This window comes from Gavia stellata, chromosome Z (assembly GCF_030936135.1).
Source record: "Gavia stellata isolate bGavSte3 chromosome Z, bGavSte3.hap2, whole genome shotgun sequence".
NCBI classification, from domain to species: Eukaryota; Metazoa; Chordata; class Aves; order Gaviiformes; family Gaviidae; genus Gavia; species Gavia stellata.
Window position 1 is genome coordinate 5,093,100 of NC_082637.1, and position 16,109 is coordinate 5,109,208.

Consider the following 16,109-nt stretch of genomic DNA (forward strand, 5'->3'; position numbering starts at 1 on the left):
TTTTTTTCCAATTTCTAAGTCATTTCCCCACTGCTTAAAATTCACGTGTCTTTTCAGGCATGTGTGCTTTTAAATCATTACAGATTGGTCTTGGGAAAGGTCCTTCCAGCACAGCATATTTCTATCTAATCAGGATAGAACGAACAAATGGGGTGGAAAAAGCCTCCCCACTCAGAAGCTGGTGATACTTTTTTTGGTCTTGTGACTTTGTAGCACACAAATCACATTTTTTGGGGAAACACCTTGCGCTCTTGCCTTAAAATCTGCAAAGTATCTCTCTGCTTGGGTCTTTATACCTCACAGTAAGACCTCTGGTGTTTCTTCATCCTCAGATAATAAGCTCGGTTGGCTTCTGGATAGGTGACTTTGGAGAGTGGTAGCTTGTAGATGGCAGAGTTGTTTGTGGTTATTAACAGGAAGGTCAGTGCAGACAAGCAGAAAGACCAGGTTCCTGATGGCACCCCAAACTGCAAAGAAAAATATAAATCACCTATTTACTATCTGTCTTTCTTTCATTTGATCATCCAGCCCTTGAACAAAACTCAGAGCCACGCAGCTTGGAACAAGCTTTCTCAAAGAATTCTTGGCTTGGTTTTCCATGGAGTCTCTCCCTGGGGAGGCAGGATTTCTTTATGAGATCTTGCCACTGTGCATTAACCTGCAATGTCTACCAGCTCTGGTGAGAAGGCTGCCTTCTTTATGTGCATCTGCAGTGGTCTTGGATGGAGATGAGATAGGAGTGGATGGAGATGAGACAGGAGTGGATAGCAGAAGCATTCAGCTTTTCCCTGGGCTGTTGTACTGGCTGCCTTTTGGCACTTGGGCAAAGCAATTAAACCAAATTTGAGGTTTCTTTACACATATGGAGGTCCCTTTCCTCAATCGCTTCAGGCACAAAGTATAGGCATATAATTATCTCAGAGATGTTAAGGGCTGAGCTGTGGAAGTTCATGCAAGCTCCAAGGATGAAAAGTGGTAAGTGATGATTGTAAGTGGCCTGTTTCAGTGGGAAACACACCAAACCCCTGGGCAGATAGTGTCCCGTCTCCCGGATCACCTCTGCCTTTGGCTGAATTGTTCTCTGAGTCTTGCTGTCTTGCCTGGCAGTGTTCAAATCTGCTGTTGGAAACAAGACCTTAGCTGATACACTACTTACCACAGACAACATGTTAGTCACTGTTGCTCCCAGATAGGCACTGAAGAGTGCTGTGAAAAAGAAAGTTAGTTCGTGGTAAGTTCAGTTGCTCATGGAGGAAACCAGCAAGGACAAACATCTCTCACGCTGCCTTGGGTAGCTCAACCAACATTTATGACCATGCCTGGACGGCCCCTTCTTAAAGTTCTTTCCTTTGCACTGTGTCACTTCCAACCCAGAGTTCACGGAAAAAGCAAAACAAAAAAAAGAAGTGGAGTGATGAAAAGTGTGACTATAGAAACAGAGGCTTTTGAAAAATGCAGTGACATGGAAAGTATGTAGCTTGATGGATGGGGTTAAATAGGAAAATAACCCTTCCACCTCCATCTCTCCTGCCTCCAGGGCTAGAAGGCAGGTCAATGAGATACAAAGCTAAATCTTTTTTATATGAGCACTGAATGAGCAATAGTTTCACTCCCAGCTCACTGTGATATTGAAATTTCATATGGAATTACCTTATAAATAATTTTTCAATCATTCTGTGTTGCCTAGCTCGTGCCTTTGATATCCATTTCAATAGACTGGGGAAACTGTGCTGTCTAATTCCAGGTGTGGACTGATTTTGAGCTCCAGTTTTCTCAAAGTTTAGATATGTCCTTCTCCAAAGAAGGAATTTGAGCTGGTATCTATGATCGGAAAAACCAATATGATTAATCCAGCAATGTTGAACAAATGCAATTAAAGCCTCAAAACTAAGCATCTCATTTCAGAGACCTTAGTTAATCAGCGTCCACTGATCGCATCTCTTGTTTTGAACACAGCTCTTGGCTGAAAGCGAAAGCACTGCTTTTATTTTGTCAGGGTACGTTAAAGCAATGGCTCCAACACCTGGCTCCATCATTCGTCAGTCTCGCCTAAATCCATCTGCCTGCCTAGAGGTGGCCATCTGGCTTCAGCCCACCTCCAGTATAAATGCATCTTGTCTCACTTCAAAAGGAAACACAGCAGTAGGGAAAATTCATAGGGTACGTACCACAGGCGATTGCCAGCAAATGTGTCTGCCAGGTGAAAGCATAGAACATGCCTCCTATCGCAACGCATGAGAGGGAGCTGTTGTAGCCCCACAAGCCGGAGTAGATTTTGCTAAAAGGTGTTGCTAAGCTCAGTGCTGCAAAATAAGTCGAAGATGAGTCATTCCTTAGCCAAAGAGATAAAAGCAGCTGATAAATAGCATAAATTCAACTTTTTAGGGGTCTAGCCTGCTTATGTACGCCGACTTCCTATTTGTAGTTGTGTTGCTACTGTCTAAGACTAAAGCCACTTTAATCTAATGCAGTCATGGCAGAATTTCCCTGGTGCTGCTGAGCTGAATTTGGCCATACGATTTCAGCAAAAGATATATGAGTTGAATGAGTGTATATGTGAACTCTAAATGCATCCCTGAGGCCTGCACATTCAGACTGATGGCTATGGCTTTTATTAAGCTGCTCCTAAAACCATCAGAATATATTCAGAAACGAAGTATTTCATGATAAAAATTCATTTCAGCCAAAAATAATCTTCTTTCTTCTGAAGATTTCCACCAGCATAAAATGAGGTAAGAGAATGGGGAAGTCAATCAAAAGAATTCTTAAATGGAAGTGTATATATATATTTTTTTTCAAGTAGTCATTCTCCACTGGAAGAAACATTTGTGACTGTAAATGCTTCACTCATTGCAGTTCCTCTTTTATTCTCCATGCTTTTATATAAATCTGTGGCACAAGTCAAATCCTTACCTGCCAGCATCCCCACTGCTGATCCAATTGCCGCATGCAGACAAATGAGCGGAGAAGAGATAAATAAAGCAATTAGGAAAATTCCCCCAGTCCAGGGGTTATCGCAGCCATAAACCTGACCCACCCCAACTGGAATGGCTTGCAGGAGCTGCAGGAATTAAAAAAAAAAAAAAAAAAAAAAAAAAAAAAAAGACAATTTGTTATCGGCTTTGTAATTTCATTTTTTTTTTAAACGTATATTTTTTGGCCAGGATCGTGTTTGGCATTTGTTGGATGCAGTCTCTCTTTCTGGACTGTAAGTGGAAAGTTTGAATGCTTCTCAGACAGGGCATTTCCACAGGGTTTCCCCTTTGATGAAAAGGAGTCATGCCTTGTTCCCTAGCCTCTGCTGAGTTTTTGCTCTAATATCAAAGGTAAATGTCTTTTGTGAAAGGACTTGGAAGGGTTTGCCCATCGTCTTTACGTGTGCTGCTGACTTGGCCATTTTTGCATGCTGTTATGGAGCATGACAGTGAATCTAGGAAACGGAAGTGCTCAGGAAGATGATGCCTTTGAGAATGTATTTGCCTCTGAGTGGACAGATGGGAGGATGAAATGGCCAATAATGGCTTGGCCAGAATGACAAGACTTTGCTCAGGTAAGGCTGTATCCCTAATGTGTTTATATACCTGAAACTCCTTCGGGATTCACTAGGATTATGAATCAGAGCTGCTGGGTCAATGGGACAGACGCCAATGTGGTTACAGCTTAGAGATGGCTTTAAGACACTTTTCATCAAAATGTTGTGTTCATCTACACGGAACAGTCCATTTACGGTCCCCATAAAATTATGCACCATGGTAAACATTCTTCTAGAAATGTCACTTGTGTGGATTGCTATTTAGTGTCAGTTAACTTCCTTTTCTTAATCACTCCCTGGGAACCCCTCAAAATAATCCACTCAGCCTTTGGGGAAAGCTATTACTCTAGTATCTATGTTGTTTACCATGCTATGCAGGAGAATAATTTTTTTTTTTTTAAAGGTCCCACTTGAATATTAACTAAAAATATATGAACATGTGCCTGCACCCCAGTTTGCAACCATTCTTCCATAGCTGCTTGCTCATTTCTAATCAGAAAGATGCAATTTTCAAAACACAGCACACTCTATGTGGAAAACGAAAATTAACCTGTGACTTAACCGGTAGTCTCTGCACAACCTTATCTACGGGGCTCTGATCAGTATACACACATAACTAGATAACTATACGCACGTAACTAGATTCTAGAGGCTCTTTGAAAATTATAATTTAGATCCAACTGTAAATGAAAGATACCAGATACCAAAAAGATTCTTATTTTCAAGCTATCAAAAGTGTCAATTCTTAGCTATTATCCAAAACATAAAGGTTTACTCTATCTTATAAATGCAATTTTGTATTGCCCAGCCATAATGCAGTAACATAAAGGACGATAATTTGATTCTATAGTGGTTTTCTTTGTAAATGGAGAAGGCTGTTATCTTTAGGGCATCCTACCATTGGCATTTCAGCATCCGTCCAGGTGATGTTTGGTGTTGCTGTTGCAGGCTGAATGACAGTTGTAGGGAAGAAGAGGTTATGGGGTCCTGATGCAGCCAGATAGAGGGTCAAGGCCAAGTTGAAAGGCAAGGTGAAAACAGGCAGATCCCACTTACAGAAGACTGAGCCTAAAGCACTGGTGAAAACAGGGCTGAAAGAAGAACAAAATGGTTTCGCTAGGAGCTTGTCAGCTAGGCAAAAAAACTCAAACAACCAAAAAAAACCCCAACCACTGGAAATTCACTCTGTTGGGTTTTTTTGTTTTTTTTTTTTTTTAAAAGCTGTTTAATGTCCTCAGTCTTTCTGATAAAATCAGAGATATGCTAGGGTCACTCAGTAAATTTCTTACCCTTCCCAGGCCAGTTAGCAATGTACAGATTCCTGTCATGTTATCCAATATACGGGGTGAATTTGGTGACCATGAAGGACCCAAGATCCTCCACTCATGTGGAGGATCCCGTGATTTAGTGGAGTTATCCCACAGTTCAGTCTTGGTGTTTACTTTTTTTTGTTTGTTTGTTTTGGTACTTGAAGCAGGCTGAATTTAAGACACCCGTGCCAGGTCTGAATGAATTGTGAAAGTGGCTGTGTGTCCTTGTTCAAGCTTCTGGATCAGAAGTAAAGGCTGACGTCAAAGTTCTGTTATTGAAGTGTGTATAATGCTACATGAACTTCAGGCAGACAGATGATACGCATGGTTTAGCAATCTCCAACTAAACATTTGGGGGCGAAAGACCAGCTTTCAAATTTTTTGCTGTCCAAATACCTAGCAGATTATGGTGTCATATATATCAGTAAAGTATTATTAGTTGTTTGTTTTCATTAGCATCAACCATCATGTCTTGGGACCACTGAACAGCTTCTGTGCCTGGAGAGGTAAATTTTCTTGACATTTTTATATGGTGGCCTAAATAGATGAAACGCTTGTGGTTGATGGTGGTAGGGAATGGTTAAAATAATGTTCCTCTTGAGGCAAAAATGAATTGGTGCATCACAGCAATATGGCTAACATTCAGGGCATTGAATTACATATGATCAGCCATCGATTTTCCTTTTCCCCATTGGGTTTATTTGTGATTATGTGGGTATTTTATTTGTTTTGGGATTACATTCAAGTTTAAAAGTGCACATAATGATACAGATTTAGTAGCACATATGTGCCAGTTGTGTTTCTTTCCTATTGCAGTCTGTGTAGTGCATAAAAATACAACAGCTCAGTCTCAGTGTGGGGACACTGGGACTGGAATAAGAAGCAGAGGAGCCATCCGACTTACCATGTCATGGACACCAGTGCTACTGGCAGCAGAAGCCACCAGTGGTAGTCTCCCTTAGCAGAGAAGACGGCCATGAGCAATCCCACCAAGACCCCGTTATAGCCATACAGGCCTGCTGCAATGGCTGATCTGTGAAGGAAACAACCACCTTGAAATCTTTTCCCCTGTGGGTGCTTTGCTCGCATCACACCCTCTGTCCCCGTGCAGTTATGACTCTGTGGGATGACGACCTGCCAAGGCTCATGCACCGACCTTCAATTTCACGTGCTTGAGTCCCACGTCTTCTCAGCCCCACCTACCCCTTCTGTAGTTACGTCCAGTGTCCCTTTGCAGCAGATGCAGCTGGTGGGAAGATCTGTCTGGTCCTACTAGACCAGATACATAGCCAGCGAAGGCTAGATCACAGAATCACTACAGTTGGAAAAGACCTGTAAGATCATCAAGTCCAACCACCAACCCAACCCCACCATGCCCACTAAACCATGTCCCGCAATGCCATGTCTACAAGTTCTTTGAACACCTTCAGGGATGGTGACTCCACCACTTCCCTGGGCAGCTTATTCCAGTGTTTCACCACTCTCTCAGTCAAGAAATTTTTCCTAATATCCAGCCTGAACCTCCCCTGGTGCAACTTGAGGCCATTTCCTCTTGTTGCTGGTCACTTGGGAGATACTTGCTTTTCATCCATGTCACTTATTTGACACTTAAGTCGACATTGAAGTGACAGTCTGGTTTTGAAGGGGAAAGGGATGGACTTACCTGTCCTGACCCAGAATAAGTGCTGTTAAAGTTGAGACCACTGTTCCTAAACAGCCTGTGAGTGTCCACCATGGGTTCTGCACCAGGAAACCAGTAACTACGATAAGCCCACTGAGGGGATTGTTGACAAACATCACCTGGGATATCCCACGCAGCACCCAGTCAATAAACTGGATCATGAGGGGTTTATCTGGAAGAAATCAAATTAAATAATAAAAAGCCCCCCAAAATTTGCAGATGAAACTGATTTGGGATTTTTTTTTTGAAACTCGGGAAGAGTTTTGGCAGCGGAACTTGGCAGCATGACTGAAGCAATGAATCAACAAGACTGTAAAACCTGACTGGGATTTATTATGGTCTATATTGAAGTCTTACAGCTGGAAAGCTGAGACGAACAGTGTGGTTGCCAGAGTCCCGTGTTATAAAGTACCCTGGACCGGATTCACATGAACCAGCTAATTTATGATGTCTGTGCCTCAGATGGCAAATCGTGTGTGTATCCCGTTGCTGATTTATTATGGGGACCAAACACACCTACCTATGTGTAATTTAACTTCACAGTGGCATCAGGCTTGACAGAAACTGCTCAGCTGAGAGGACAGGGAGCGTTATGAAGAATGGCAGAGCACAGAATAACCATCCCAGGTTATGTTCTGTGGGACTAAATTTGCTTTGTACATGGCATGTTGGAGGTAGATGTCATCTCAGTCATCCTCAAGATTTAAGCAATATGTGGATCTCTGCACAAAGCTGATTTTTTTCCTACAAAATGGAAATAAATCAGGGCAGAGGTAGTTTCTGTAATGCTTCAACTTGAATCACGTTACTGAGAAGTTAGTTATTACTCCTTTGATGTAATTCTTCTTTGGAATTCCCTAATTAGTCATGATGAAGTAGCTTTACCTTTTAGCCAGGCTCCAAATTCCTTCATGTCTCCAGTGATGTACTCAACAGCTCTGCAGACTCTCTTCCCAGCTTTGCTCAGTGGATTCTGCTTTATTGGCTTTCTTTCCCCCTTGGTTTCTATCTTGACATCAACACTATTTTCCATGCTGGTGTTCTGACGCTTTGGTAAAATTCAAGGGGAAAAAAAAAAGGGAGTTTATTACAATGCCTCTTACTGATCTCTTTTTATTCTCTCTACCATGTATTATTGCTCACCACGTGTTATTTTGGAGCAGAAAGAGGAAAATCCTTACTCTGAACACCTGATTCTCATGTCTCCATGAGCACATTCTCTCTTCATTTGCTCTTGGGACCCTGTGCTGTCCTTCCAGACTTTCATGCAGTCATAGATGTGAACACCAGAAGGAACCACTGAGCCTTGTGTCATAGCGGTATTTCACCTGATTTTAACACTCTGCTCAGCTATACCATGTTTTCTAGAAATGAAGCAGCTCTTGATTTAAAGGGCTACTTCAAGAAGAGCAAGACAGCATTAGGAGACACTGGCTTCACAGAAGTTAAAGCTTACCTCAAGATTCAAATTGATAGAAGTTGAATACAGAAGTTGGTAGGAGTTGAACCACAATCTAGGAAGCTGCTTCAATGATTGTTTCCCCTGCTGCTTAACCCATATTTCCAGTTTGAATTTATTCATCAGCCATCAATAATAGGTACCTAAAGTTAGGTTTATGGGTTTCTATACAGTCACCTACTGGGATTAGCTCAACCTTTCTCATGAACATGGTCTTAGCTTGAGGGTTGTTCATGGTGCTTTACTCCATGCATACATACATAGATTTCTTTTTTCTGTGTTGAATTGTACTTTTAGCTGCCCCATCTTTAGAAGCACCCAGCACCGATATAAGAGCTTAAAGGCCAAATTCAGAGTGCTTGCTTTCCATTCTACCTTAGTCGTGTTGCTGCCTTTTCTCTGCCAGCTGCCCAGTAGGGTGTTACGTGGTCTGCACTGGCCTTTGCTCTTCAGTGTAAGACAAGGTACGTGACCACGTATTGGGACCTGTAGTAAGAAATCCTCAGGGACTAATGAAAAGACTGTTACTAAATTTAGCAGGCACTATATCAAGACTTAAATAAGGTAGGGGAGTGTTATAGGCCAAACAGAGGCGTTTAGGCCTAAATAAGGTGTTTGGAGCATCCACGCAAGGCTGGCAGAGACAGGGTCCCCTATGGGAGACATGTCCTTTGGATTAGGAGTTTCTGGAATAGCCTTTGGCACCTTATACAGCTCTAGACAGCTTCATTCAGGCATGTGAATCAGAGACTTACACCTAACTGTAAACACTGGAGTTTAAAACCAATGTGCTACAGCCAATTTGTTATTTGTTTGCAGGCCTATTCTCAATATGAAGTCAGCAAATTCAAAACAGCCAAGCCTTTCCTTGGAGTGTATTTAGTTTCCTGAAGAGCAGGACTAATTCTTGGTCATTGTCAAGACAAAGAAAACAGAAGGTATGTCGTTGAGTGAATACAGAACCAGAGCTGCTTCAGGTCTCACTGGTGAGTAACAGCTTGTGCAAGAAGTAAAGAGTTTAGGTTGTGAGTTAATAGTCTAAATAAGATGATACGAGCATGTAATTATTGGAGTTAGTCCTTGATTCACTTGCAACTTCAGTAAAAGCCTTCTTGGCAGCTGGGGAAGAGAATTCATACTTTAGAAATACAGGAAAAGCAGCCTCACCCCTGGACTTTATACTTGCAGACCCAGACATGTGGTTAAGCAGCTCTGAGTCTTCGTGGTGGAACGGTTGGTTAATGTACATCCTGGCCAGCTTCTTACTGTATGTTATTGGAAGGCTGATGGTGACATTTCGGGAAGTAGTAATTATTTGCACCAATAATAAATAGACATTTTCTGCCTCCTGGAAGGGCCTTGCTAATGCAAGGATAAGTTCCACATGGAAGAGGCTGAAGACAGGACCAGTACATAGAAGAGTGTTGAATTTGACTTTGTGTAGGACTCAAAAGCGAGGAGCTTAGCTAGAGGAGGAAGAAAAGAAAGGGATGAGAGTGTTGCTAGGGATGGTGTCTCAGTGCTGGAAGGCTTTTTCCTGGCTCAGTTATAATTCATTACCTTGATTCATTAACCTTCGCTTTTCTCATATTTTATTCTGAAATAATGGAAAAAGTGAATTGGATGCACTTTCAGTTAAATCAAAATTTCTAGCCAAGATAAATTACTTCATTTGGTGAAAGTGCATTTACGTTTTCAATTTAAAGAATCTTCCTCTTTATGTAACTTAGGTGTTCTCTGTTGCTAATCCATAAAGTCAAGGGCTGTTGGATCTGCATTTGCAGAGTGATGTTGTGTGTCCTGTGCCAGCGTGCCCGACATGTTTCCCCGCGTGCTGAGTGAGGAGCTGTTTGCACCGCAGGAGTCTGCAGCGTGGGATGTAATGTGCATGCGAAGAAGTATCGGGGTCATTGTCTGGTCCACTCGCACGGTGGAGAAGAAAATGGGTCAAGTTGGAGGCGCTAATTCATCACAGCTTGATGAATTGCTTTGACATAGGGAGGCACTTAAGTGCACACTTAAGGCAGTGCTGCATGGTGCAAGTCTGAGACTGCAGAACTCCTTTCCTCTGGGTTTTCATGGGCAGAAATGAAGTCGGTTCGATGCACTTGGCACAGCAAAAAGACCAGGTGAGTCACTTCCACCAACCTGGCTTGAACTTCACCCCCAATGAAGGCTGCGTCAATGCTCTGCATACTTGTTCTTACAGAATATTCAAAATCACAGTGATTGGAGGGGTGATCATGGGTACCTTTTGGCCAGCAGTGCTGGTCAAACTCATGTTCATTATGTCCCTGTCTATCAAGTGATGTGTCTCTCTAGAGAGGGATTCCATGAACGTCAGTTCATCTTTCCTATCAGCTTATATACGCTAAGGTGAAATGAAATCATTATGAAATGCCCTCATCACCTGCAGAGCAGGTATGTAATGGGTAGGCCAAGAGCACCCTTGGTTTCTGGTGGGGTCTTCACAACACTGTAAAGACCCAAATCCAGCCCCACTGGCTTCATGGCCACCCCGAATCACACTCCAGGCACTGTGGGAGGGCTGCCTCCTGCGTGCGGTGGTTCAGCTATCAGCACAGCCGTGAGGCTTGTCCCATCTGTCCAGAAATGCAAAGCACGGAGGACTTGCACTACTTAGTTGTCCAAAGAAAGTACAAAGAAGTAGTGAACCACTTGGAAACTGGCACCAGCACAGAATTTTTTGGACACTTTTAATACTTTTTGACATTGTAAGAAGCAGTAACTGCCACGTATGCTTAGATTAATGATCTGCTAACACATTACCTTGTTCTAGGGAGTAGGCAGTAGCAGCTATTTAAGAGAGGACAGAATACAGTGTCTCATCCCAGAATAAGGGAGATGATCAGAGTATTTTGAGACAGTGATGTCTGAATTTTAATTCAAGCTGAAGTGTGCATGTTCTGACGGGGTTTGCATGAAGGCCAGTCTACAGCAGGTCTTTTGAAGACCTACTATTGAAGTTACATCAACATGTGGTTTTCAGTCAAAGTGGCTTTTTTTTCTTAGTGCACGAAGGAAGAAAATGGAAATAATTGTGAAAGGGCTATTCTGCTGGAACAGACTGCTTGGCTTCTGCAGGGGGACAGGATTTAAAAACCAATATTTATTCCTTATTTCTATTAGTCTGGGAAAGTGTTTTTTGATCTCAGATTCTTAACTAAAGACTGTGTAGGTCCTGCTCTCAGACGCACAGCTTGAAGTTCACTGCCTGATCTCACGTGTCCCCTGGAGAGGTGCTCCAGACAAGCGTTTGGTAGGAAATGCAGTGTGGGCTCCCGATGCTGGTATGTAACTGGTGTGATACAGAGCAGCAGCAGGACCCGGGCAGAGCAAGTCTGAATGTGATTTTCATCTCTGTGGTGCAAGGAGTGATTCGTGCTCTGCTGCAAGTGCAGAAGAACTATTTAAAACTATTTTCTTATAGTGTACCGTGGAAAGTGAGAGCTAGTTTTGGGGCACTGCTGCTTTTCCCCAGTGATTCCAGATGTTTGCTGCTTCCTCTTGCCTAGATATCTTTATGCTGTTGGGTAATATCTCACTGCCATCCTCGCTAAGGATGCTCACATAAGCAAGAGAGAAAGTTTTGCAGCGAAAAGTATCTAAATATTTTTGTATCAGCTATGAAATGGAACCCGTGAGAATAGGCAAAAAAAAAAAAGTTTCTTTTGCATGAAAATGAAATAATCACAGGGCCAAGAAGCTAATCTATTGTTTTTTTATCGTCTTTTCAGAGTTAATAAATGTCCTGTAGCAAAGCACTGATGTTACGCAACTTCATGTCTCCCTAAATCAATTTCTCTTCCACTTGTGTACACTTCTTCCATGTCACGCCATACCTGCGGCATCTCAGTAATGCCTCGTTAAAGCTGCAGTGTAGCAGACTCCGTGCTGCACTCCTGCAACATCTGGCCTGCAATTACTTTTTTATTCACGTGCTGAAATTGAGACAAGCCTGGTCACACATTCGTTATGTGTTATGCACGGTAAGACTGGTGCTGTGCTTGCAGCTGCGAAAGGAACGGAGGCTTTTATTTGGCTAATTGTTTTAATACTCCCAGGTAATAGTTATTTCCAAGCTGGTGCCTGTGTTGCTAGGTGTTGGGCTTTCATCTCTGAAAATGCAGAAAGTTATCTAGTACTTTCTCTTCTTTCTAGAATTTTCCTCTCTCCCTGACAAAATTCAAGTTACTCTGTAAATCAAGAGGATTTAAATTACCGCGTGGTATTTGTTTGTCCAAGGAACTGCTACTGCACAATTACAGTCATTGTATCTTGCATTCTCTGAATTGTTGCTGTGAAGTGTGCAGGCAGCCAGCTCTGTGTGCAGCATGTTTTTAGAGGAATTCCTGCATCCAAGTACAATAGGAGGAAAGGGCCAGATTCTCAGCACCTCTGATTCCAGCAAAGCCTGTGTAATGTTACCAGGGGTTTAGTAAAGCTGGGTAAGTATAGTGTTGTGTTACATATAGAAACACAGGCATGCACAAGCACGCTCCCCAAAACAGAGAGATTATAATGCACTTGACCCTCACTGAAAAAAAAGTTCAGGTTTTCCCATAGAAGATACATTTCAAAACACTAGTTCAAAAGAAAGCTTATCCCTCAGATTCAAATATTCATTAAGCCCATTCGCAATTCAATTTTCAGAGATCTGTCTCTCGGGGACCGAGAAATCCAGAGATACTATCGCATTAACTGCATATTATTATTATCTGGGCATTTTTCATTTTGCAGAATAAAAAGGCAGTAAAAGGAGATGTTAAAGAGTTCCAGTTTCAGTTCTTTTTTCCTTCTTTCTCAAAGGTTCAGCCAACTGGGTTAAGCAGTGCTAATAAATCTTCACCCTGCTAGAAAAATTCTTAATAATTGGAATTCTTGTGACATTCCCTAACCTCTGTGCTCCTCTTGAGCCTTAACTGCTCTCACTCAGGAGAACTGTTCAAATGCTGTTGGTTAGGTGTTTTGGGGGAGAAGAAAGATCCAGGTAAGTCAGTAACAGGGTGCATGTTTATTGCTGTGCATTAAAAGGAATGAACAGAGTGCTCTTACCTCTCCGATGAGTTCAGGGGTAGCTGTTGCTTTGCTGGCTAGGACAGAAGGAAAGCAGGGCTAAGAGAGTGGGAAAAAGAAAATGCCCCACCAGCTTATATAGGCGAGCATGGCTCCTGTCCTGGTATTACTAATTAGTTTGTTTCTCCTCCCATTTGGTGAGCTCCAAGCAAATGTTAAGAAGGTTCCCTCTTGAATTCTCCACCTTTCCTCTTGCTCTGTCCTTGGTGTCTTGCCAACAGCCTCTCCAAATGTCCTCTTCCCTGCTGCTTTTTTTTTGTGGGTTTTTTTTTTTTTTTTTAACTAACTCTCCTTTAACTCTGTCCTTTCTCCTCCTCCACCACTTAAAAGGACTCAAAGCTTCAAAGCAGACTCTCGGTATACCTGAGCTCAACCTCTCCAGCGTTATTCTCCTTATCCCAGGCAGCTCAGCATCCTTCCCTCTCAAAACACTGAGCTGGGAGTGTGCATCACAGCGTGCCGTGTTCAGCAGCCTGTCGAGTTTTCCTGTTTCTGGGTAGTTTTCGGAGGCACTGTTCTGTTAACACACAGGGGCGAAGGACCTGGTGACCTTCTGTGGTTTAGTTGCTTTTTATCAGTTATTTGAGAAATTCAAGGGGTATCTTTACTTCTTTTTTTTAACCTGGCCTCCTGGGTCACTGGAGGAATCTGGAATATCAGAAGTATGGCATATTTGAGAGGTTTATAAGGCTGTGAAATTGCTGTGAAAGGCAGAGAAGAGGCTGGAGAGGGAAGTCTGGAGAGAGTGAATTATAGGAAAAAGGGCAGAGAAAAAGCTAGCGAACTTAAGGAACCTGTTAGGCTAATTTAACCACAGTTTAATTCACTTTAGGACTCTCTCAGAGTGATGGCTTGGGTGAAGTTGCAGTGTTACTTCTCTGAGTGCTGGAGCAAATGGTTCGTTGTTGAACCAGAACCCATCTAGCTTTATGGCTCCAGCTTTGTGCATACACAGCCTCAGCATCTGTGTGGTGTTATTCTCACTGTGTTCATTCCCAGGGTGCCTCTCTTTTGATGGAGATGTTTCTAACTGGAGACTGCATTCTTTTTTTCCCCCCCTAAGAGTAGCGTTTCTGATAGCAGTTGTCAGCTTAGAATTGCTGCATGAGCAAGGCTTCCTCTCATCAGACAGGCACCAGCCTCAGTGTCATTTAAACCAGCATCTTTTCTGCTCTCTGTGAAAGGGATGCAGCGCAGGGGCCAGGCAGGATTCACTGTCAGGTTGTGCTGCCTCCATCTACGGAGCGATGCGATGGCTCTGCAGGCTCAGCAGCCGCATTCCCCCTCCGGGGAAACAGATTCAGGACCACCCTGCCCAATTCTGGTGCTTTAAAGAGGTTGTTGACATGTTGGAGGGGATTCACAAATAAGCCACCGGATTGCAGGTCCGTGATGGATGTCTTGGAGTGATGCTTTGTTTAGCTTATCAAAGAGCTGGTTAATAAGTAACAGGATCACAGTCTGCTGATGCCTACGTGGGAATGAGGTCCCTGGCAGCAGCCTGCTCTGTGAACGAGAGGCAGAGGAGTGATGTTCTCCACTGCCATGTGATGGCTTTATAGGTGCAGCCAACTATGGGGAGGGTTTAACTACTGCAGCAATTGCCTTAGGGAATCCCTAAATTTCCAACAATTACCTTCCAAAAAGGTCTAGGCCAGATCCCAGATTGGGTGCTGGAGTCAGGTGCAGGAATGCCTGCCCAGGCTGTGTGCCTTAGCCAGCCAAAGCATTCCTGGTTGCCTGAGGCTTGAGATTCCCTATAGGTATGGTGCAGAAGGGTGGCAACGGTAGAAAACCTCCTGGGTGTAATTCAATCCATGCTAAGTCAGGTGCCCACCGCTAACCTCCAGGGCTGAGCACTCAAAGGGGTAGCTATCTACTGCTGTCTTCTGGGCTTTGGGATTCAAGGTGGGGAGACTGAAACAGCAGAGGCCATTCCTCATCAAAAGGATCAAGATGTGCCATGTGCCTGTTACGTAGCTGTTGGGTACCATCTGCCTGGGAGTGGGCCACCAGCGCTGGGTAAGCTTTAAGTATCCATGTAATGATGTGCAAACTGAGCATGCAGGTAACAATTACAGGTGACTAGCGAGGTGCCTCTTGATTTTAGGCATGTGTGAAGACCACTTGGTGCTGAGGACAAGGCAGCTGGGGTTGGTGTCTGGCACCTGAGTCCCATGTCATTAAGGAGAGCTGAATCCATGGCTTAACTCATCAGCTTTTTGCCAGTGAAGCTGGTTGATGTGTTTCTTCTGCCTGCTGTGCTCTGCAGGAAGGTGGCTCTGAGAATGCCCCTTGGACTGAGCCCAGTGGTTGACATGGTCAGAAGAGGAGCTGGTGGTTGGATCCCAACCAGACTTAGTACCTGAGCTGTTCCAGACAAATGCCTGAATGATCCCTGACTGTGAGCTAGCCAGCCAGGAGCTGTCTAGCTGCTTTAGCTGGGTATAGTGCTTGAACTTGTCAGCTCTGCCAGGAAAGACTCTTATGGCCCTAATCCAGCTTCACACGCTCTATCTCCACACCTCTCTCAAGGCTCAGTGGCCTTCAAGAGGTACATTGAAAACCACTTGGTAGCAGACTGCCATTATACTGCTGGTTTTGGCTGTGCTCCTTGGCTCAGGTTGCACTGCAGGGATTAGGTCTGCATCAGCTCTTGGACTCCAACAGGTGCTTTAAAATGACGTAAATCCACGTACAGAGCTCTGCAGGTTGCTAATACTCAAGTCCTGGTCTGCCTTTGCTAGGTCGGGCTGTGGATGTGTGAAACGTAGCCAATGTTTGTGGGCTCCTTGTCATCCCTCATTGGTGGGAAATCACTCCCAGGAGCTGAGCTCCTGTTACTGGGCAGCACTGAGAAGAGCCTGGTTCTGCCTTCTTTACTCTCTCCATCAGGAATTTGTACACATGGATAAAATCCCTCTGAGCCTTCATTTCTCCAGGCTGAACAGTCCCAGCTCTCTTGGCCCCTGCTTGTATGACAGGTGCTTCAATCCCTTAACCATCTTAATGGCCATTTGCTGGACTTGC

At 43.6% G+C, this 16,109-nt stretch overlaps 1 protein-coding gene across 1 annotated transcript; it reads right to left on the minus strand.

The window, feature by feature from the left end:
• Positions 1-290: 290 nt before the first annotated feature.
• Positions 291-13,075, minus strand: LOC104253446 (urea transporter 2). The gene is made up of 9 exons (XM_059833321.1): positions 13,059-13,075; positions 7,409-7,571; positions 6,506-6,695; positions 5,747-5,875; positions 4,431-4,623; positions 2,914-3,061; positions 2,169-2,303; positions 1,157-1,206; positions 291-467 (listed from the first exon to the last, which is right to left on the minus strand). Exons 2-9 carry the CDS (start codon positions 7,554-7,556, stop codon positions 291-293), a joined length of 1,170 nt encoding a protein of 389 aa, XP_059689304.1. The 5' UTR covers positions 7,557-7,571; positions 13,059-13,075.
• Positions 13,076-16,109: the final 3,034 nt, after the last annotated feature.

Coding starts and splice junctions, on each gene's coding strand:
- LOC104253446 (XM_059833321.1), bottom strand. CDS start 7,556: ATGGAAAATAGTGTTGATGTCAAGATAGAAACCAAGGGGGAAAGAAAG. Junction 5,876..6,505: donor CTTATTCTGGGTCAGGACAG/GTAAGTCCATCC, acceptor TTTCCTTCACAG/ATCAGCCATTGCAGCAGGCC. Junction 4,624..5,746: donor GCACTGGTGTCCATGACATG/GTAAGTCGGATG, acceptor TTCTTCTTTCAG/CCCTGTTTTCACCAGTGCTT.